The following is a 23,745-nucleotide window of genomic DNA, read 5'->3' on the forward strand; positions in this document are numbered from 1 at the left end:
ACACCTCACATCTGTCCTGAGGAATCCCACGATGCCCCCAGCCAGTGATATACCAACCATAAAGAGCTAAGGTGTTAAAAAAAATCCTCAGTTTTTTATGTGACAAATTTCTATTGCTTCTAGATTATGAAGCTGATAAAGAATACCTAAGTGATCATGTGAACCATATATTGCAGATATCAGGAATGTGGGAACTACAAGTGCAGTGCAGAGAGGACCAGTGTATCTATTTGATACTGATTTTAGTAAATATGTATGACCTACTTAACACTAGTGATGCTGTTACGGAACAGGGATTTAAGGAATCACTGAATAATTTTTGGTTGGAAAAGACCTTTAAGATCATCAAGTTCAACAGATAACCTAGCCCACTGCCAAATCCACCACTAAATCATGTCCCTGATCATTTGAGACTCCCCTCATGAATGCCTTATATACCAACATCTTCGCTACTACATGTACACTGTCTAACTGGGATGCTACTTCATACCACTGAAGTAGCCCTGGGCTCTAAAGAAATAGCACAAATAGATAAAAAAGATAAATCAAATGAGTTTGCCCTCTGTCACAGTCATTCCAAACACCCCAGTAAGCTGCCAATACAGGATTTGTATCAGGTCACTGACACAGTTACCAAGAATGATTGCAAAATTTGCAAATCAGGTATTTTTGTTAAGTTGTGGATCTTCTACTTACTTCCTCCTCCTCATGTCCAGACATGATGTAGCTTGGGGCTGTCAGAATCCAGTTAAAATTCTAATTGTATTTTCCCAAAGCATAAAAGACATTGCTTTCCCCAGTCTGATCATCACAGCAGCAGTAAGAGATACGAAAACATGCAATGCACATCTGTGGTGGTGATGTTTTCAAAAAGCAAAATACAAAAAAAATCTCAACTGTAGAAGCAAGCAACCCCAAGGACTGAAGTGCTGTGAATAAAACCACCTCCCAACTCCAGCTCTGCTTCACTCACCTCCATCACAAAGCGCTTGTCATGACTTCCACCTGTCTCAGAGATGAGCTCATACTTCAGACCTCTTCTTTTTTCATTGAGCTCCATCACTGGGTTTTTGCCACTTGCTGTGAGTATAGGACCCTGAGTTCTGACCTAGAGAGACATTTATGGTGCTGCTTTAGAGCCATCTTCAAAAGGCAAACATCTACAGCATTGTGGCTTACAGTACGACTTGGATAATGCCAGCATCATCACTGTGTCACTCCTCTGCAACAGCTTGTCCTTCCCACCTGGGCAGGAACAGACCAGTGTCACAGGTAACACTGCCCTGGTTTCAGTGAGATGTGCTGTGCTGGAACAGCAGATGGAAAGTCTCTAAAGGATGGCAGGAGGACAAACAATACTATAAAAGAAGTCACACCCTCTTTATTTCTGTTGTTGAGAGCTACTGTCCTGACGGCCTGTTCTGGTGTCTACAACACTGAACATTACACCAGCTGCACTTGGAATTCCAGCCCTCAGGGTATCCAAAGCTGAGGCCATGGTATCAAGTTCCTTGAAATCGAAGGCTTTATCACTGAGAGATCAGCCTTCCCAACCTTGAACACATCTCTGCTGCTTGATCTAATTCTGTCCTGGCACTACTGAGCTCTGACTGAAGAACTCCTATATCCCAGGTCACATGTTTCAGCAAAAGTATCTGTGACTGCGAAGCAAGGAAGTTAAAGCTGAGAGCTCAGTGCTCCAGCAAATCAGTCTGCATTAGCGTGCTCTCCGCTGTGGATACAAATGACTACGCACTAATGAAGGAAAAGATGATTAAAGGATCAAAAAGTTTTCAAAAGCAACTTCTTATTTGGGATAAATATCAGGAGTCCAAGTACCAGGACCTGCCCTTGGAAAGTCAAGTGTCTCAAAAGTGTAAACATGGAAACCCAAAGTCATGCAGCTTGGCAGATACCTTGGTCATCTTAAAATATTGCCCACTTTTGTGATAAAATATAATATTTTAAAGGAAAATTAACAGGTATGTTTGTTGAGTATAAAATAGTTTTCTTTGTCTGAAAATGTCTCAGTGGACTAAATACAACTATGAATGGAGTTGCCCATGATTGTGCACTGTCTGGAAATTAAGCTGCTTCCAACTGAAGTAATACCTGTTTTAATTTCTTGACAGATATTTAAAGAACAGAACAACTACTTCTATTTACTATAAAAAGCCCCCATAGTCCTGGAAAAAAAGCATTACAACAAAAAAGAAAGTAGGGATCTGCAATGGTTTATCAGTACAGCCCCGAGAGCTTGCTGCAGAGCAAAAAGGAAAAGAAAACCAACCCACTGACAAAAAACAACAAACCCTAACACCTTCCATCAGTTGTACTTTTTAATTCAATACTCACCTCTAGGGTAGCGGAGGTGTCAGCTGTGGAATTTCCAGTATTATTGCTTGAGACTGAAGACGTTGTTTCATTTTTACCTTCTGTATCTGATTTTTCGTCAGAACTCATACACTCCACATCTGCATCGAAACCAGTTGGATACCCCATTGCTTGTAAAACCTACAACAAAACCACATGGAATGAACTGTAAAAGAGGTAGTGGTATAGAAACAAAGGTAATCACTACACAAAAGAATGTTCAGCATGCACTTAGTAAAAGCAGATTGTTTAGAAATGGAGAAAAACACAATAGCAATAGGGAAGATCGTTCCAGTTAGATGCTTCTGAAGCAGGGGTACAGGCAGCAAACTCCTGAACGGAGGTGTGAGGTAAAGGAATCCTGGGCTAGCTAAGTAACAAACTGTCTGTCTGCAGTAAGTCTACCTCTTGGTAAGCCACACCACGACCTCCAGCTTTCTCCATGCTGCTTACAAACAGCAGCTGTACAGGAAAATAAATTTAACTGATGAAGGTACTGTTGAGAACATCCTACACTAGCAAGGCCAGCCTCTCCTCTTAGCAGTTACCTAACCTAGTGGTATGGAAGTACCAGATGCAGGCCCAAAAACTTCTCAGAACAGCCTGAAGAACCACTGAAAATTTGGTCTGAAGAACCAAGTTTGTAAAAATCACCATGTCCCAACACTGAACTGAGAACTGCATGGGTAACTCCAGGCTCCACTCCCTTGCAATTGTGGTCCATTTGGCTGCCTTTTGAGGGCTTGTGAATTTTAGAAAGGTCAGTTCTAGAAAGTGAAATGGTCACATTATCCCCTCTTAACAAGTCTGGGAAAACAGGGGAAAAAGGAAGAAAAAAAAAAAAAAGCTACTCTCTACCACACCACCCATTTCCTCTTGGCTTGAATCAGGGATGTTTTGAAGTGCAGCCCAGGAATTGTATATGTGTAAATTTAGAGAAAACAGAGCTGGGCAGGCACCAGCACATTTCTGGCTGATGCTGAGAGTTTCAAGGCCAAAGAAGTCAGAGCTTTTCAGGGCAAGTTTTGTTTTGTTGGGTTTTTTTTAAACAACTGCAGAGAGGGAGGCAAAAAAATAAAAGAAAGAGGCAGAAGGTCTGGAAGGACACACATGCAGAGAGCTACTTTTCCTGGAGGAAAAATACATTCTCTCAGATACTTCTGGACACTTTGAACTTGAAAGCACACAGGACAATGGGATTTTCAAAACTGAAATCAAAGGAAAGCAGAAAGCTGCCAGATGAAGCTCCTAAAAAGGAAATTCTTGTTCAAAATAAAATGAAGCACACAATGACAGATGGGCTTGATCCTATCATAAGTGCAGTTCTGTTAAAAAAAAAGTTCTCTTCCACAGTAATTGTAGGAAACTTTCATTTCTTCCAGAAACCCAGAAGGCTCAGTCTGCTGTAGCAGTCTGAACTGTCCTCATGCAATACAACAAGGACGTTCACAGCCTATCACTGCTGTACAGACCTAAGCTCTGTAGCACACCTCCAAGATGCAATAGTAGGTTGACTAGTACATGAACAATACTAGTCTCTTACCAAAAAATTGACTGGAGACACATCATTCCTGGACACTGTTTATGCCAGTGTGCAAAGGTACTCCTCAGACACTGAAGACAGGAAAGAAATCCCAGGACCTCACAACCCAGGAATGGGCACAGAGAAAGAGGGAGCCACCAACATGGAAACCAAGAGAAGGAAGGAGCAGAGCAGAACACAACTGAACCCCTCCAGTCCAGAATTTAAGCACCACATTCAGTCTCTGTCACATGAGACAATCAGCAGAGCCCTGGGGAGTTCTTCCTCCACATTTCCACACTGTCCCTCTCCTCCACTAGTATAAAAGCAGTGATGCTTTTTCAGCTGTGCCCAGCTGTGTTTAGAGTACATACATAGTGGCTCAGCTTCATCTAGATTTTTTTAATTCTGAGGTTGCACATTACTGGTTCTGACCGTATTTTGTACTCTCTGTTGCAAGAGCTGCAGTTTGCAGACCACTCCAGGCTGCCTTACCTTCACTGCCACATGGAGCTTGGCTGTTTTCTTAGAAGGTCCTGATGCTTCATATGTCGTACCGTCAACATCTACAGACATTGTGAAGACGGGGGCATGGACTGGACCAGACTGTGACAGCAGCTTATACTGAAGCCCTGGCCTGATTTGGTTCAGCCTCATCAGAGCATTCATGAGATCTATTGCTTTACTATCTAGTACTAGTACAAGATAGTAGAAAGGGGAGTGGGGAAGGATGGGGGGGAAAAAAAAAAAAAAGGAAAAAAAAAAGAGGGGAAATCAACAAAAGATGAACAGAAAAATGAAACAGTTTGCATTTCAGTGCCTTCTGTCTGTACAGAGGAGCAAAACAAGCCCTCAGCCTCTTGAGGACTGAGGATAGCCAAAGGCTGTTAAGTCTTTAATAAGGCATTCTACTTTTAGGTGACAACTGTAATTACTCGTGTTTATTACCCCAGTCATTAACACAGTTCTTTTGCAGCTAGCTAGGTTATTCCTGGCTGCTATAAAAGGAGTGACGATTTTCATAGGTAGTGAGGAACCAGATCCAGAATTGGCATCAAAGTAGCCCAATGAAAATACTTCTGGTCTGTGCATGTACACAATGGCAATGTTTTTAGATTAAGCATTTTATTTTTCTGGTGGGTGATCTTGAAAGACCAACAGCTAGCTCAAGAAGGGGAAGAATGCAAAAAAGCATATCTTCACACAGCAAAGTCATTGCAGTGTTTTGAAAAAAACCCTGCAGTACAGGGACATTATCAATAAACACCTCAGCTGCTTGGGCAGTGTAAGTTTTACTGTTACTTGGTGGTTAATCCCATTTAAAAATGCAAATGAATTAGTTAGCAAAGCATGTCAGGGGAAATCCAGATGCACAGTAAGAGATGTGTTTGACATTCCAAATGTAGGGTGACAGGGACAACATTTTTTGTTCCAAAGACTTTTTCACATGCTATTCCTCACCAACACAGAGAAGCTTTTAAACCAGCTCCCACTGTACAATAGATCTTTGACAGCAGAATGGAGAAGTGTTGCACTTACTTTTCCTCAGATTACGCTTCATTTTTTTATTTGGATCTTTATCATCCCCGACACTATCTTCGAATGGTCTCTTAAGAGCAGATGAGCCTGTACCTAGGGTATAAATTTCCTTGTAATATGGATATGCTATTAGAAAAACAAAATTCCATAGCAGGAGTCTGATTAGTCCCATACTGTTCCTTGCATGCTTATAATGAAAGAACGCAACCATCAGTCAAAGCTTTCTTACTGCTCCACACAAGCCACTCTTAGCTCACTGCACTGTGACACTGTTTCCAGTATCACGTGTGATACCAGTGTCACTCCGCAGTGTTATTTTTTGCATTTAGTCCAAGTCAAGAACTGTAATAGTACCATTTTTACAAAAAATGTACATGGAAATTTATTTTTATCAGATGTATATTATTTTCTAGGAAAATTCTTGAGTAATTCTTATTATGGACACTCGTTATATGCTTTTTGATGAGTTTAACGTCTCACCTTCCCCAGCATAAAAATAATAAACACTATTTTACTCTTTAGGCCTCAACTGACTTTGTGCTGAAAGAAAATCAGCTATCCTCTCGCTGTACCACTGCTCCTCTTTTGCTACTTTTGAAATAAAAGAATTTCTGCATTTTCTCCTAACAATTCAATGTTTTTATAAAAACCCACAACTAATGCAAAGAAAAGCCTTTACCATGCACATAACTTAGGAGTTTCACCCATTCGAAATTAACCCGATTTACTTCCCAATTAGTGATTTTTTTAAGCAAACAATACCTACCTTCTTTGTCAGCTACTGACCAGGAATATTTCTGAAATGACTTATTTGATGGGAGGGGGTCCATTTCCAAAACCTTATAGATCTGACCGAAGGCTGATAATCTAAGGGCATGCTATAAGGTGACAGAAGAAATGTAGGTTACATCCCAGCACTAGTCACTGTTACAGTCTCCAGCTCCTCAGCAGGAGTCTCCTACCTGAGCACTGTGTGTGATGGCTTCTTTTTGCTGAACTGTCAAGTCAGACAAAGCGTCTGTTGGCTCCCGTTCACAGGGGTCATGCAGACCAGGGCCTCCTGGGAGGGAAGGAGGCAAAGCAGATTAGTGAGAGTGAAGGAGAAGTAAGATGAAAATGGGGACTGATGGAGATGGCAACAACTCAGCTCAGCCTTCGGCAGAGTGGGAAGTGCACCTTTTCCATAGAGACTCCCACTGACAGAGCAAGATGGGCCCAAGATTTTACTCCTTTGCAGCAATGGACACAGAACTTACCAGGGTTAACACTACACATGTACCGTAGCGTGAACTAAAAGAAGTAGGTTTAAAAAACCAAATCATCTGGACAGATATGTCCGATTTTAATGAATCTATAGAAAGCAAATGGTCATTGGGCCTATTTGTTTGCAAATCTCTATGAGTTAGGGGTTAATTTATAAACAAACCTAACATCCCCTGTTAATTTCTGCTGCATTGGAAATTCTCTTTCAAACATTTATAACCCTGCAACTTCCTTTCCCCCCCTCCATTACTTTAAACAAGAAACCATTCCTTTAGCTCCACTGCAGGCTAAGAGTTCGTGGCAGGCATTTTTCATCTCATCTCACAGCAACAGCAAAATGTTAAGGCTGACTGATCAACCTTTTGTGTTCCTGAAGTTAATTTGGCCTCTTACCAGGAAGTAGAATTCCAGATGCCAAACACTCCATCACTCGTCGCAAAGCTTCTCCAGCGCCCAAAGGTCTATTACAAGTACCTATCGATTTTTCACATATAAGCTCGAGTGGCTAGAAGACATTAAATTATTATTAGTATGGACACAACGGTAATGGTAACTACAGTTAAATATAGAGGTGTAAGGGGGAAGAATATTCACATCAGCTTGCTTTGTTTTTAATCCACTGCAGGTCTAACTGAGAGAAGAACATCCCAGAGGACAGTTCATTGCATGTGTATTTGTTCCCTACTCTAAGTCACCTTTTGAGGAAACCAGCTGCTCTCCATCAACTGCCCAGGAAGTCTAAAAGGAGGAGCCTTCAAAAGCCAAGTCGCTTGAATAATCTCCTCCTCTCAAAGCACTGTCAGTTCTAGGCGAGAAAAACACTGCTTGCCCTGACCTACAGAGTGTTCCTTTCTGGATATGCAGAGTATTTGGCCCTCACCAGACCTGTTAATGTGAAGTTATATCCTCTGGTAGGAGCAGAACTGTCATGGTAGCATTTTTAAAAAAAAACAAACTAAACTTGGAAACAAGAAATAGGATTCTACTGTAAATCCACAAGGATGTGCAAGGCCCCACAACATTATGCCTCTTTCCATGATATCTGTACATCTTACAGACTGAACAAATACTTGTGTTCTCTTTCCTTCCTACAAGCACTTTTCTACACAAGTAACAGTGGGGAGTAAAAGGCAGGGGGTTGTAAGGAGGAGTTCCATACACTGTGTTCTCCAGTCCAGACATTGGTACAATTCTCAGCAGATGTGAGACCTGACCACATGGCCTTGAACTCTTTCTGTACTTACCCATCCTTTCAGGGGTGCCCATGTGGGGACTCTGTTGCACAAATCCCGCAGAATACGAAGGACAATTACACATGATTTTAGTCCATTTGCCCTGGCCTAAAACAAACAAAATGATTCCAATACACCTGCAAAAACCTGGGCTGCAGTTTTGCTTTTTGTTTTAAATGCAGAGTCCTGGGACAGATATATTTTTTAAAAATTATTATTACTTAATAGTTAATCAGCTTCATGCAAAATAAAAACAGTTACATAAAATACTTCCATTTAGAGAGACATAAAAAAGGCAGCAAAATGTCAAGATTGCTTTTGTAGCCTCATGACAACTCTAGAGCAGTTGGCTGTCTACCTGTCACGTTTGCCCTCATACAGTACAGCATGGATTTCAGAATTCTAGACCTTTGCTCTACTAGGGACTAGTCAGAAATTAAAGAGGCATTAAAATTAAAACTGTCTCAAATTAAACCTTGTAAGGCTACAATAACAACAAGGTAAGAACAAATAGCCAACCTGAAACCATTTGGCGTGCCGCAGAGACGCCAAGGCCTCCAGGCATTTCTGCCTGTCCAATAAGTCCGGAGGATCTTTCATCGCAACATTATCTACTGGTAAAAATGGGATAAAAAGAGACAGATACAATTTGACCAAGGGGTTTCTGTCACAATACAAGAAGAGCGGCAGCATCTCAATGAGATAATAAGACTCCCAGAGTTTAAGTGTACTGTTATTTAATTTAAACAAGCCATTAAAGGTAGTAATGTGCACACGTGCAACAGAAGCAAAGGCATTCACTCTTTGTAAAATAATTGTAATAGTAAAGATGGCCACTGCTATAGACAATCTGGGATCTTATTAAAATGTAGAACACATTTCAGGGCAGAAAATAGCTATATAGCACTTCTGTTGTTGTTGTATTGGGGTTTTTTTCCCTCCCCTCTTCTTTCCCTTCTTTGTGATTTTTATTCCAAGTGCACAAAAATGCCACGGAGTTTCAGAGACAAGCTTCATTTCATGAGAGGAAGATTTTCTTGGGGGGGGGGGGTATAAAAAAACCGCTTGTAATAAGTAGAAAGTGAAGTTACATCCGTGTAATTTTGGGGAGTTCAAAAGGAAAACATTTTTTAAAAACTATTGCATGAACAGTACTAGCTCATATAATTCAATGGAAGAAATAGATAAGAAATGCTAGTACGATATTTTACAATTTGATTAGTCTTTCATGTAACCAGAACATATGAAAGAAGTAAGTCTGGTAATTTCCAGATCATTAATGTAGCCCCCTCTTGTAAAAATCTTCTTTTCCCTACAGCAACTGAAATCAACAGAGAAAGTTCAAAGAGGGATTTGAGAGACAAGACACTATCTTCTGTGCAGGTTTACACTTTTTTCTTTTTTTCTCTCTTTGTTTTATCCAGCATGCAATAAACTGCTTTTAGCAGTTACAACCAATTCAGTATTGAGGGACATTATTCATCAGTCCTTTCCTTCCCTATTTTTATTTTTTTAATCCTAAGGAGTTATAAGCACCCAGATTCTCTGGATCCCTGTACAAGTTACAGATTTTGCATATCTGTGAAATCAGGTTAAAGAGACTTCAATTTTTAGCTGACACAAAAGCAGCATAGTGTAAGAACTGTATGAATCCATGGCTCAATTAAAACCTTTAATAGGTTATTTTCCTATGAATACACAATTTTCTTATTTCAGAATAATTATTTTGGAAATAGTCTTTTCATTATTCATAATGGTCAGTTCTGCAGGTCTTGAGAGATCTATGCAGGTCTGAATGAAATACAATATCCATTCCAAAATGAAGACTATGCTAGATAAGCAAAATCCAGCATGACATTTAAAACAGGAGGACAAGTTGGGACAAAAAAGTATCACCAGCTTGTAGTACTACTTATTAGTAACATCTCAACGTACATTTTCTTAGGTTACTTTGGATAGTATTGGTTGCATGTGCAATTGCATCTTTATTATTAAAAGTTGCTTCACCCCCTATGTCATTCAATAGGAAGGTTACTCTGGTAAAAGCACATTATGTTATGATGGATAAAAGAGCCCAAAGCCAAAAACAACAAACCAGTGTAAACCAGAACAGAACCAGGTATCATGTCTGACAGTTCACAGTTGCAGTTTGCACCTGCTGGCTATGCTGTCAGCAGAATATTTAAGTGCTATAAGCTTATTTTCTAACCCAGATGAACTTCACAGCAGATATTTGCATTGTTTCTTACTGCCCTCATCAACAGTATTACAACACTGGGATTAAATCACTCCTCTTGTCTGTTTTCCAAATACAGGCTGCAAAGTCTTGAGGTGTTGGATTTCCTTTGCAGTTTCATTATTTTCAAGAGTGATGTTTTGTGGCACACTGACTAAATGTACATCTATGTAGTTGGGTAAGAAAATTTGTGGACAATATAAACATCTGCTTAAAGCTCATGACTAATGTAAATGAATGATCAGAATCTTATCTTAAAACATTAGAAATGGCAAAGGTGACTGACTGCAAAATCATATTTTGGCAATGAACCAGATCTTTAAAGCTTCAGGACTTCTCTGTAGCATCGTATAAGGCTTTGCTAAAGTGTGCTGCAGCCAACGACAAATCCATTTTTCCTTTAAACTACAAAACAAACAGAAGATGTTTCTTCTGCTCATTGGGTGAATGAAAAGGCTTTCCTATTCTCCTAAGCTTTGTTTTCAACAAGTTAAAAACTTACTTTTTCCTACAGAATAAGGCTGCTTCCAAAGGTGTAAATTAAAAATACCTGGGAGAATTTTGCCAATTTCAAATTCAGTACTAGTGTCCTGAGCACCTTTCACAGATGTTGCAGTCTGCCAGCTTTTGGGTGCAAGATTCTATTAAACAGAAAGATGAAGAGAACAGGCAGTGGAGAGGGCGAGCAGCTTGCAGCAGGCTCCCTTTCGACACCCTCAGGAGAATGGCATGTTTCTTCATGCTCTGCCAGTCAGGAAAGTGAGACCCAATCAAAATTTTCAAATGTGATTGCAAAGCTTTACTTTTTCCTTGTGGTTTTAACAAGGGCAATGAAACAAGGAGCTTAACAAACAGTTAATAATAAAGCGCTGGCATTAGCTCAAGACTATACAACACAGAACCAATCCTTCAGCAATTCTCTTCTCACTTGCTTTTTGTATTCTCTCCACACAGGAGCTGCCAGCATCTCTCGTGTGCAGCCAGCCACGTGAGGAGCACTCTTCCCCATAGAAGCCAGGTAAATCTGGGGCTCCTTGCCTCTCAGCACCTTTGGAACCCCACTGGCTGCCTCTGCCCCACTCTAGCAGCAGTGCAGGCAGGCTGATTATGCAGCAGTTGCTCAAGGAGCAAGGTTGATTTCAGCCCACTTTGGTAAATTATTTATTATTACATAAGCTTGTTGTTTCTGTATGCTCAGTAACAACAGCTGAATTGCAAGCTACAAGGTTCTGGTCTGGAAAGCCCAATTTCTTGGATGCTATAACTAAAAATTCAGTTTCTCAAGTTTAAATTTTAAAGTGATGCAAAATGCAGGAATTTTAGATGTTTGACTTCTCAACTCAATGTGAGAAAGCAGAGCTTTATGGGTAGCCATTTGTGAGACACTGAAATGCACACACACACTGGCCCACTATTTATTTTTGCTAACAAGCAGCAAAAACAAATAGGACAAACACCACATCTCAAACATGAACACTTTTCCAAAGAGGTGGGGACTGAAGAGAAATCCAGGAATGCTTTTCAATACATTCTGACATCAGGGCATGAAGGCACACACAGCATTCCTACAGAACAAATGGGAGCACTGGTAACCAGGTCCATTGTGCCTAACCTTGCCGGTTGGTTAGAGGACAGATTAGTGCTAATCACACCCAATGCGGAAACCTTGGTCAGTTTTGTGCAGGCTGCTCGGGGAGCCGCTCCAGGCCAGCGGCAGCAGCGCCCAGAGCCCAACGGCCTATCTTACATGTCAGATGAAAGGCAAGGTGACAAGCATTTTGAGCTCCTTCATTCAAAAGATGGCTGGAATAAACTCAAACCAGTTTTTACAACTGCACAATAAGTAGAGTTACATTTGGTTGGCAGTATTCAGGAGGATGGAAAAAATTGACAGTACTGTCTTTGGCTACCAAGGTATTTTCACTGAACAGTGTCTCTGAGTAGTTTCCCTGGATATTTGATATGAAACTTTTCCTGGTCTGAATCTAAGTTAAAGTGACCCAAAGATGGTCAGAAATGTTATGGAAAAAAGTACCCTTCCTGTCTTTCACTTTGTGACATCTGCATCATGTCTCACATGCCTTTGAAAAGGAATATTATAAATGTCTCTGTTCACTTGTGATGAATCAATGCCAAAGAACCCAGGCTTTAAAACAAGATCCATCACCCTATTAACTACCCTCATCAGCTGTGCAGAAGTGACAGCATGACACCTCTAAGTGAGGCATGAAAACCATTTTAAATTTTCAAGAAAAAAATCACAGAAGTTTGAAAATATTTTAACATACTGAAAACAAGACAGAACATCTATATTTTAAATGTAGGATAGCATGAAAATTCAGACCCTCATACATTTTGAGATTAAGTCAGGAGTCCCTAGAGTTTACTCCCACAACAGCATCACTTTTTGCAAGAAAATACTTGGACAGAAGCCCTTGTGCAAAACTGAATCCCCTTGGGAGAACTTTACACATCCTTGACCATTAAAATCAGTGCTGCACTTCGTGGTCTTTCTTACAAAAATGTATCAGCTGCAACAGCTACAGGGCTGATCTCAGCATCACATGGAAGCTGAAAAACAACTGAAGTAATACGCAATTTATTTTTAATGGTCTTGCAAAAGAGCATGGTTACTAATTTGAGACTAAGCAGACATTGCAGTGAGGAAATCTCTGCCATTCATCTGTTTCGTAAGGGTTTTCTGCATCCAACTGCTGCCAAAGTGTTACAGTGCATTGGAAAGGGGATCCTTCCTGCCATTGCCTCCAACAGACATGAAGAGAAACTGACCAACATTTCTGGTGGTGCCGGTATTTCATGTGGGAGAGGGAGGAAGCAAAGGACTTGTGGCAAGTCTAGAAATGGGAAGAGAGCGACAGGGAGTTCCCTAGCCCACATGGGCCCAGCTGCCTCAGTTGTCATGACAGAGAGTAGCCAGTTGGTCAAAGGTCTGACATCATCCAGTGGCAAAGTTTCTAGGGATAGGTTTGGGAAGCAGAAGCAGAAATTACTGACAAGATTTTTAAAATAAAACAAATTATGGCTACATTTGCTCTTCTCTATTTCTCTTGGTTTGTTTCCAACCTCCTTGATTCTACCAGTCAAAATTCCTTTAACAAGGGGCATGTAACTTTATTGGATTTCACAGGGTTAGGGAGAAGGAACAGAAAGAAACTATGTTACAGTTTTCTATAGCTATTTTGCTCTAAGGACATGAGGTACAATCTTCCATCCAGAAGCAGGAGTGCTGCTTATAGCACTGTAACTTCAGCTGCATCTCAGTTAGGAAATTCTTAAACTAGAGACATACACATCTGTATCACAAGTTAATAAAAATCGAGGGCCAGGATAACACACTTGCGAGCTTTGCAGGAGAGTTTTTGGCGTTTTTGTATGCAAAAAGAGAAACAATTTTATGAGTTCTTCAAGATATTACAAACCAATCCCACTTGACTGACTTAATTGGAAGACAAGACTGTGCAGCGCTGGGGTGCTCAAGAATTAACTAGAAAGTCTGAAAGAGGAGAACTAAGATCTCTTTGCATGTCAAAGTTAACACTGTAGCAATATTGCTTGCAAATGAAAACTGTACCATTACATGAAAATTAAAGTGGGTTTTTTTTAAGGCAAAAATAATGCAAACTACTGTGGCAATAGCCAGTCTAGTTAGTCCATGATACACAATTAAAAACCTGCTTCCCAATTAACCCTGTGCTGCACAGTCAGGGCATTTAGATAGAACAGTCTTAAAACAAGTTAAAACGCTCTGGGTACCTCCTTCCTTCTTCTCTGCTTCATCTCGAATGAGAGGGGATGTAAGTATCACCTTCAAAGTTAGCTTGGGCTCCTTTGTGTTACGAATAATAATAGCTGCCTCATTTACATGCTCCTCCACGAGATACTTCTCTTCTGTAAGTTTCTGAAAGTCACCAAGAAAGATTTCAAGAATCTCCCCATCACCTGAAAAACTGTAGAATCTCTGTATGTGCATATGCCTCTTAACTAATGAGAAGCCTACAAGACATTGCAATAACAAATAGGACCTTGCCTCCCTCATTAAAAACAGAGAAGCCCCAGCAACATGCTTAAGAAAAGGTCTGCAGCAAATTTAATGAGAATACTAAGATGTCCCACTATGTTATCACTTTTTTTTTTTTATGAAGATATAAGTTTTCACAGCTGTTAAGAGTGTGAAATACCACCAGCAACTTGTGTTCTTAGTAAGAACACACTCCTCCAGTAACGCTGCTTCTCAGTGCCAAAGCTCTCCTGAGCAGTATGGGCAGCACAGCCAAACCTGTCACTGCACATGGATGACAGAGGCCAGAGCAGGAGCTGCACCAGCTTGCCTAGTCCATGTACCTGCCATGAAATTTGAGCAAATGCATTTTAGTCATCTCTTACCAATCCTTAGATACTCTTCAGATGCCCCAGCAACAGAGATTTCACCACCTCTCCACTCTATTCTGATGATTAGCACACCCACAAGTTAAGATGACCGAATTTGCAACAACACTGCCTCTTGCTACAGTTCCAAGTGCTTCTCATCCTACCTTTGGGAGCCGTGTGAGATACTGAATCACTGACCCTTGATAAATAAACATTAATGTATTAAAACTGACACCTGCATTTGGTCTTGACTTTTTCCAAACCAGATAATTTCAATTACATGGTTTTCTAGGTGCTCATTCTTGCTTGATTTTCTCCAACCTGTCTGTCCATCTCTCTCCCTTTCCACACAGTACTTGAAGCAACACAAGACCCCACTGTCCCCCATTTGCTTCATTGATACCAGCCCCAAGAGAGGTCCCTGACAATGCCTGGAAATTCTGAACTTCCTCTTTGACAGCACACCAAGAAATTGAGTGGTTTTTAAAATTGTTTTCAATGAACTTTTGATTTCTTGCTTAGATTTCTTTTGTAGATAATACCCAACACTGCCTTCTAATTTGTGCCACAGTAGCACTGTGTCAGAGAGCTCTGTAACCTGCAGGCCTCTCAGTAGTCCTCCGAGACCTCTCTTAACCCCTAAGAGTGCAAAGACAATCACAGATGGTTCAGAGTCCTAAAGCTGTTCCTTGTGTTGAGTTTGTTTCAGCAGGAACTTACGGTTAGAACATACCCAACCTATACTACAACTTCTTGTTGCCATCTGCACTCCTGCAGCTCCTTTGTTGTTGGGATGAACATGTGTAACACCTGCTCACAACTCGCCTTCAGAGCAGCACAGCAGAAGCTGGTAACATCTCTGTGCTTCATTGGCTCTTCTGGTCCACTGTGGGCTACACCTTCCTGCTCCCTCCTGTATCTGCTGGACCTCACATTAGCTTTTAAGCCCATGACAGTTGTAGGCTGCTTCATTATCACATTCCTTTGCTTCATGTTTTCCATAACCCTTTCCCTCACAATGCTTGGCCATAGGATCTTACCCACTTGTCCCTTGAATTTGTTGTAGTCATCACATCTTTAATTAACGTCTGTTTTGCCATTCACACTTTTTTTGAAGCATGTGCTAACTTTTCTTATCACTTGCAACCCCTCTTATCTCATGTCTCACTACAAGCAAGTAAAGTTTACTATTTACTACTTGATACATCCCTATAATTTTGAAACAAGTTAAATTTATTCTTTACTACTACTCAATAGCTCCTTAGCATTTTCAGCTATGGGCAGGGCCACACCTGCAGGCACATTATCTCATTTAAAACAATCCCTTTAAGTGAACAACAGTGAGAACAAAGAGCTGCTGAGAACATTAAAATACATACTGTCTATGTGGAAACAAACACAAGGCAGAAAAGCATATCAGGTTTGGACATAGTTTGGAGAGAGGCACTTGCAGTGGAATACTTTAGGGCATAGATTCTTGGCGACAGTGTGTGTCAGTCTGGAAGCTGGACTGATTATTCAGACTTGGAACTCCCTACTAGTTGCTTTAGAGAGACCAGCATGAGCTATAAGTGCTTCCTACTGGATGCTAACATCAGCATTAAACAGCTATAAAACAAAAGGAATTATGAGCTCATGATGAGCTAAAAGGAGTGACCATCTAAAGTGACTTGTTCTCACTTCAGAAGTCCAGAGGCATTTATCGTGGAACAGCCCAAGCGAAGCAAAGCAGCTGCAATGTAGAACTGAAGGTTCAGGCAGGGGGACAGGGGACAACAATACAGACCAACAGACATGCTCGAGCAGGGAAGATTCTGAGAGTGTGATTTAGCTCACGTTAGTGGTTGGACCAGAGAGCAAAATTCAGCTGGGTTAGTTACCACATAGAAAGGTTAGCTGCCACCATAGGGAAACTGACATCACAAACAGGGCTTAGGCAACAACAGAAGTAAGATGTTAAATTTTGTCACCACATGAAACATGTCACACACCCTGGATGTCATCCTAGACGCAAAGTATATTTCTTTAATCTACAGCACTTGTCTGGAACAAACCAAGCCTTTATCCAAGCACACCAAGCAGCGCTAACAGCCGTCACTAGAGGACTACCCTAACTTTACTTACCTGGATTTGAGCTGGGAGATTGTCTTTAACTAAACACAACAAGGTCTTTGTGGGTTTTTCTTTGCACATGAGAACCAGCTCCAGATCCATATCATCTTTTATCAGCAAACCCTTTGCAACCAAGCCAATTCTCATAACACCACACAACGTCCGACCACCTTGATCCCTGGAAATGAAACAATCTGGAGTAATTAATATGGTATTTTCACACATTCAAAATACTTGTATTATCCTATCACTGTGAGGAGATAAATGGATGGGACTGATAGTGGTGTATCACTGATCAGAAAATGCAAGTAGCTCCTATGAAAAAATTAGTTAATAGAAGCACTGATTTGCAATTCATGCGAACGCAGAAGTCACCAGCTAAATGCAACGTCACAACATCACAGGGAGAACTGTTGCCCACACTGAGCTTATTATTATTGCCTGCATTCATCCTGCGTGCTCCCACCTCACAAAGTCCAAATATATCCACTTCCTCCTATGAATAGTTGCATGCAACAGGGTCCGGTAACACTACGACTCTTATTCAGAAGGAAAGGAGCCCAAAGAGGAGCACAGTAACATATTACAAGGCTCAACTCACTCACTTGGCATTGCTTTCTGCAGCTTCCTCCTTTGCTTCCACATCAGCCTCACATTTTGTAGATTTGTTCTTTTCATCCATCCAGTCAGATACATGTTTAAGGGCACATTCTACTGTTGATACCATGTTCTGGACAGCTTCAAGTTCCTCTGGAGATGGATAAATGGTTGAGTGTTTCACCATAACATGGCGGTCATCATTAGCAAAAGATCGGATAGATCTCTGTTATGAAGCGGGAAACCAGGAAAAAAAGAACAAAGTTATCCGATTATTAATAGAATCAGACATTGCCTGAATGGGAATCCCCTGACAGATGTGGAAGACTGTTTTATGATGACCATTGCTTATTATCATGCAGGAGTGATTTCTGATCTTTATTTAAATAAATTTTAAAAAGAAAGAAAACAAATACCAGTGCAAAATCAATGTTAAACTGGTAAAACAGATAAGACCTTGGTTGGGTTTTATGGCACCTAATACTTGATGCCTAAATTCAATTCTTCTGGAATCCTTTTATTGGCCACTATGAGGAACAGGCACAAGTGGAACACAGAGAATGTTTACATCTACCAGGCACATCTGAAGCAGAGTTTATGTTTGTGTCTACTTAAGGATGAGATAAATTGTGCTACAGAGTTATATTTCCTCACCCACCCAATGTGACTACAGAAGTCTAGGCTACTATATCAGATTAGCTGCTTCAGACAGCTCATCTTTTTTCTCATTTTCATGGTTTTTCTCACTTCCTTCTCCCTCCTCCCCAAGCTTCACTTTGACCAGAGGGAATGGTCTGGCTGGCTAAGTATAAGGTGAGAGTGCTGAAGCTGAGGACCAAAAAATCCTGAATTTCATTGCCATATTTGCAACAGAGAATCTAGGATCTTGTGCAACTCATTTCATTATTCATTGTCTCCAATTCCCTTGTCCTTTGACCAGGTTATTTAGATTAAGCTTTCAAAGTCAGTGAGAAATCACTTAGGCCTTGATTTTGCCTCAAGGACCAACATCTCATGGAGATACAAGCTGTAAGCAATCGTACTGAAAGAAAGAGGGGCTTCCCTAGCCTGGAATACCTGCAGAAAATTAAGGCATTCCAGATTTCAGCGATCTTTGTTGGGTTGTGTCAGCCTTCAGCAGCTGGAAAGCTCAGAGCAAAGAGAAAAACCAGGGTCTTTATCCCAAAAGATTCCCTACATAATTTCAAATTTAGGGAAATTTAGAAAAGAAGTATTGCAGGGTGAGAACAGACTGAGCAAAGCATGTGGGAAGGAGGCAGAAAAGGAGAACAGGGAGAAGATTCCCATTTTGTCAAACACAACTGTGTGTATTCTGGAGAGATGCAGAGGGCAGCCAGCTCGCTGTAATTTATGCTGGAGGCAACAGCAACACACCTTAGAACAAGACAATTCCACAGCCATTCCCTTATGGTTTGTCACTACTGCAGATGAAGTCACAGGCAATAGAGATTGCTGCGAGAGGCTCAGCAAACTGCACAGGGATTTACAAAGGCATGAAGGAAGAAGAGGATAGAGATAAACCAGTAAGAAAAGACCAAAATAATTTCTTTAAAAATTGAAAGAACAGGAAGCAATTAGAGTGCTAATAAAAGAGTTTGCAGTGAAACTCAAAGCCCTGAGTGGTAACACTGAGGAAAATAAAGTGGTTGAGTAACTTGTGCTAGGAAGCTATGGTTTGTCACATATTATCCAGATGAGACTTACTTGGTCTAAACAGTGACCCGGGCCACCTAGAATCACAGCACAGACCTCTAGCAAAAGCAGCAATAAGTCTTGCTCTCTGCAGACACATCAATCACTGCTGAAAGCCTCCTAGAACTTGGAATCATCAACAAAAACACTCTGTTCCTCCTACACATTAAATACCTAAAGTAGGTTTCATTTTCACCCCTACTTCATGGGCTTGTAGCTTTGCAGGGGCAAAAACAGCTCTTGAAAGATTTCAAGGGCCTCTGTGTTGAATCCTTGTTAAGGAACCAATCATGATTTCCTGTTAAGGAACCAATCATGATTTCCTGCCTCATGGTGTTGTCTAGGTCCCTTCCATCGAAGGTCAACATGACATAATTCCTTTCCTAACTTTTGTGCTCCTGCCCAGGTGGACAATTCAGGTAGTCAAAGAAACTCAGTCAGGGTCTGGTATTATCCTCAGTACTCTCATAGGTTGCAAAATGTTTCCTGGAGGCCCCTCTTGTGGCTTATCTGCAACATGGATTCAGAAAGAAGCTGCAGTTCAGCAGGGAAGACTGACAAGCTGGATTTATTAATTCACCCCCACCATCTCCCATCTCATGCAATATCAATTAGGGAAAACAGTAACTCCTAATTAAGAAGACATTTGTTTTCTTTTCTAATGAAGAGGGACAGACAAAATCAATTCTTCATTACAACTTACACCAAAAATAATAGCAAAATGGAACACTATTGACAACTCTGTTTTGTCAAGTGTTCCTCCTCCCTTTGTGGTCTGTAATAGGGAAGAGTCTTGTCTTGGGTTTTTGATTTTTGCTTGGTTTTGTTTGTTTGTTTTGTTTCATTTCTTTTTAATAAATATAAACACAGCCTATCAGCAGCAATCAGCTATGTGAATGTTAAGAGAACTGTATTTAAAATGTATTTCATTTATTCCCATTTCCATTCTCTTAGTAGTAACTTCAGAGGACTTAAAATATACAAAAATGCTTAAACTGCTCTCCACAGATGTTTTTCAGGAGGTGGTTAGGTTTATTGCCTTTTTGTGAACACATCTTGAGAATTTTACCATCAATCCTTTATACTTGCACAGCTTTACACATCCAACATCTCAGGCATTCCCAATTTGCAATCAATACCAGCAGATAAGAAATAGCTCCTTAAACAATATGCACCAAGTACATGTGACTACACACATTTCATCTACACTATTAACAAAGAGTGCACAGAACCACATTTGATCACATGCACACAAATACGAATAATCAACACTTGCTTTTATGAGGAAGAGGTGGAAGGGGAATATCAGCATTTGGTTATGCAGTCTGCAAATTCAAGGTCACCCATGCTGTTTGCTACAGCTTGCCAGTGCCAGTTTTATTAGAATACCTTATAAGCATCCCCTTCGTTCATATTTAATAATTCATGTAATGCAGGCTCACAAGACAAGTCTTTGGTTTTAAGAGGCTGACAATAGCTCAAACCTCACTGCTTTGCTCAGAGCTTGCAGCACCATCTCTAACTCAGTGCAAGGTCTGAAAATCCCCTATGGTTTTATCAGGCCCCACACAAGACTGTCAACAGAGATCATTATTAATGCAACCTGGTGAAAGGTGACAAATACCTACCATGGTTTGTTAATGTTTCAGCTCTCTCTCCCTCCCTTTCTCCTTTTCCCTCCTCCTCGGTGTCTTTGCTAAGCACTGTTTTGCCTGACAAAACCTCTTCATAAGCCTCTCAGTCCCTTGGCAGCTCCAGAGTTGATGCAGCCAAGATACTCGGGGTGTCACTCTCTGTAATTCACCTGCAAAAAGAGAGAAACAACTTGAAGCCAGAAGAACTGGCATGTTCATTCCAAGAAGTGCTCAATGCAGCTTGTTAAGTCAAATCACTGATGAAAATAAGAAGGCTTCAAGATGGGGAGGCAGCCACTGAATAATTTATTCCTGAACAACAAACAGGTACCACTGTGGAAAGCAACTTTGTAATGTCCCCACATGTACATAACGACTTTGCTGTGCCAGTTGGAGCTGATCACAGCTGGTGTGGCAGCCACCTAGCAACCCAGGCTTCTGATAGGAGGAAGACAGGGAATCCATCATCTTGAATCTGTTCTACATGAAAGCAGCTCAAAAAGTTGGTTTTTATGTCGCATGCGCCATAGGAGACAAATACATTATATTTAATTATCAAAAAGTAATTATCTGTTGAAATCCCCAGTGCAGCCCTTGATCCTGAATGTCAGATGCTGTACAAGTACTAAGACTTCAGGTGGCAATAATCTTGTTACTTCAAAAAGGACACGCACACTATAACAAACTGAAGATGTAAGACATGCAAGAATGTTGAGCTGAAACCATCCCCCCTGCCTTTCCTGCCCTTGCACTGCTGCTCACAGCATCCTGAGGATCCTGCAAGCACAGTCCTCTTATGCTAAAGCAGGAAACAAACACCACTGGCAGCACAAGGAACTGCAAACAGATGCTCTGTTAGACAAGAGAAGAGCAAAATAACAGAGAGGAAAGCATAAGCTCACTGCATAGCAAGACACTCTAGGCTTTACAGAAAATGCCTGTTTTCCTTTCACTGCAGATACTGTTGCATCAGCTTTTCAGCAACGTTTTGAAGCAACTGGAAGCCCAGTCAGTACGTTTCTGCAGACTGACAGACACACTCAAATGTTTTCCTTTTCTCCTATATGTTGATCTTCCTTCTCTAGCAATATGTTGCATATTGTCTGTCAGGGAATCCTGACATTGTTAGAGATTAAAATTGTGTTTGGCAACAGCAGAGGGATAGGCGAGAAGACTTGAAAGCCTTGTAGATGCTTAAACCTCAGGAGTGTGACAGGGAATAATTAAAACAGTGCATCCCATAGAGATTTAAACATACCAGGAGAAATGCAACAACAAACACTACTTCACTGTGTTCTTTTCTAAGAAATTAAGCAGGTTTACAGGACCAACAGCTTTGGCAGCAAGTGCCTAATAGTTGGTTATTTGTATCTCACACCACTCAGTTTAGGATGTAGAATTGGATAAAACAAAAAGCAACCAGACAAGAGTGCTGGGGCCCTGTTTGCTCCAGCAGCTTGAGATTGCCATGGAAGAAACCCTGAGAATTAAAGGCAGTCATCCTAAAAATACTCTGGAAAAGCAAGCTAATGAGGGATCTCACTTCTTATCACAAAGGCTATACACCTTACCAAGCTATATTAAAACTACCAAATTGCTTCCCAGAAGCTATAAGGGAAGGTGATGTTCTTCCGTAAGACCAAATTCTTCTCTTAGGATACCCTGAAAGCCAAGCAGGGGCAGTTGGCAGAAAAAAACAAGCATTATTTATTCTATGAGCTAGTCTTAAATTCTTCAACACTTTATAGCCTTTCATCATCTCTAGAAGCAACCAGACTCTTTACAAGGTCTTTTTGTTTTGCTTTTTTATAATAATATAATGCTTTTTCAGTCAGCAGATGGCAAGCTAGAGAGCCTTCTATGAGACATGTTTCCAGATCATCTATCTATTTCAAATTATTTCTCTCTTCCAACTAGATTCCAGCAATCTTCACATACTCTTCTTGCCTGTGACTCCCACATTTCACATTTCAGTTTGCTATCTTCACTGGTAACTGTAACTTGGCAATTCCAGGCAGAGAGAAGGACACTGGAATGTGTTGCTGATTTCAGCATATGCCCAGTACAATGTCTCTAGACTCCAAGCAACACTCCAGCCTGGCCTCCCCCTGAAGATTGCTGCAAGCTGTTGCTTATCAGCTTGTGCAGAGTATTGAAAGCAGATGGGCCAAGATAGCTGGCTGAGCAGCTTCTGGTGCTTCAGTGACTTGCTGAGCAGACTGTCATCTGGAGGGCAAGTCTGTAAACCACCTCACAAGCTCTGGAAGGAGACACACCTCAGGGTGCAGCTCTGGATGTGCTAAGAGCATTTTAGTGTTCTCTGAAAATCTGAAACAGACCAAAACCAAGTGTTTGACAGCTGTGATGGGGGCTAATCTGCTGGACAGATAAAGCAAAGGCACCAACACATCTCAATACTGTGCCTTAAGCAAGTAGTAACCATCTTATTTTCAAGACAGGTTCAAGTTTCAGTGACAAGTAAAAGTTATTGGATGAAAGTATTTACATGTTCAATTCTACCTGCCCTTTTTCTCAGCAATGAGGGGCTGAAGTCAGGGCACATACTGCTGAATTACAAAAGATCTTTATTATAAAGCTCAGAAAGCTGGGAAAAAAATCCTGCAAGTTGAGCTGAGGCTGATATACAATGTCTTTCAAATCATTAACATCCTAAGAAATACACACAGAAGTGAAAACCTAATATAATTCTGATTTTGAGAGAAAATTTTCAACAAAAGCACTAAACAGGAGGAAGTTTACTATAGAAGTGCAGACACAATATACAGAACAAAGTACATTTGACAGCATGCAGAATTAAATTAAGGAAAACTAAAATCAAATCTGCTCCAACCATATGGACTAAGGCAGCAGAACATAGCCCAGCACCAAACACATCAGAAAGCATTATATGAAGTGAGTAGCAATTCCATAAATTCAACAGCCTCATTTTACTACCAGGCCATGCAGGATATTTGTCTCTGCATCCTCAGGGAAGTAACAGCTGATGCCCAGACTAAAAAGCACAATATTAAAATGCATGGTTGTCTTACCCAGGAGCTGCCACTCACATTTGCAAGAAAATTTCTAGGAAAAGCTACTAACACTACTAAGACCTTGGTGACCTTGAGAAAGTCA

At 40.8% G+C, this 23,745-nt stretch overlaps 1 protein-coding gene across 13 annotated transcripts in view; it reads right to left on the reverse strand.

Annotated features, from left to right (window-relative positions):
• The window catches only part of STRBP (spermatid perinuclear RNA binding protein), a 61,635-nt gene that overhangs the window by 18,795 nt on the left and 19,095 nt on the right, over nucleotides 1-23,745 (reverse strand). For 6 of the 13 annotated variants that reach the window (XR_007891261.1, XM_051636231.1, XM_051636230.1 and 3 more), the window contains exons 2-14: nucleotides 20,605-20,780; nucleotides 17,272-17,489; nucleotides 16,679-16,844; nucleotides 13,940-14,084; nucleotides 8,449-8,543; nucleotides 7,942-8,037; nucleotides 7,091-7,202; nucleotides 6,397-6,494; nucleotides 6,201-6,312; nucleotides 5,435-5,560; nucleotides 4,391-4,590; nucleotides 2,356-2,514; nucleotides 974-1,108 (exon numbers count right to left, since the gene is read on the reverse strand). Coding sequence is in view for 12 of the 13 variants with exons in the window: in XM_051636231.1 (XP_051492191.1) it covers nucleotides 974-1,108; nucleotides 2,356-2,514; nucleotides 4,391-4,590; nucleotides 5,435-5,560; nucleotides 6,201-6,312; nucleotides 6,397-6,494; nucleotides 7,091-7,202; nucleotides 7,942-8,037; nucleotides 8,449-8,543; nucleotides 13,940-14,084; nucleotides 16,679-16,844; nucleotides 17,272-17,489; nucleotides 20,605-20,607 (1,665 nt within the window). In the remaining variant the exon portion in view is untranslated. The remainder of the gene's footprint in view (nucleotides 1-973; nucleotides 1,109-2,355; nucleotides 2,515-4,390; nucleotides 4,591-5,434; nucleotides 5,561-6,200; nucleotides 6,313-6,396; nucleotides 6,495-7,090; nucleotides 7,203-7,941; nucleotides 8,038-8,448; nucleotides 8,544-13,939; nucleotides 14,085-16,678; nucleotides 16,845-17,271; nucleotides 17,490-20,604; nucleotides 20,781-23,745) is intronic. The other 7 variants (XM_051636234.1, XM_051636223.1, XM_051636222.1 and 4 more) reach the window with 4 other exon arrangements.

This window comes from Apus apus, chromosome 19 (genome assembly GCF_020740795.1).
Source record: "Apus apus isolate bApuApu2 chromosome 19, bApuApu2.pri.cur, whole genome shotgun sequence".
Lineage (NCBI taxonomy): Eukaryota > Metazoa > Chordata > Aves > Apodiformes > Apodidae > Apus > Apus apus.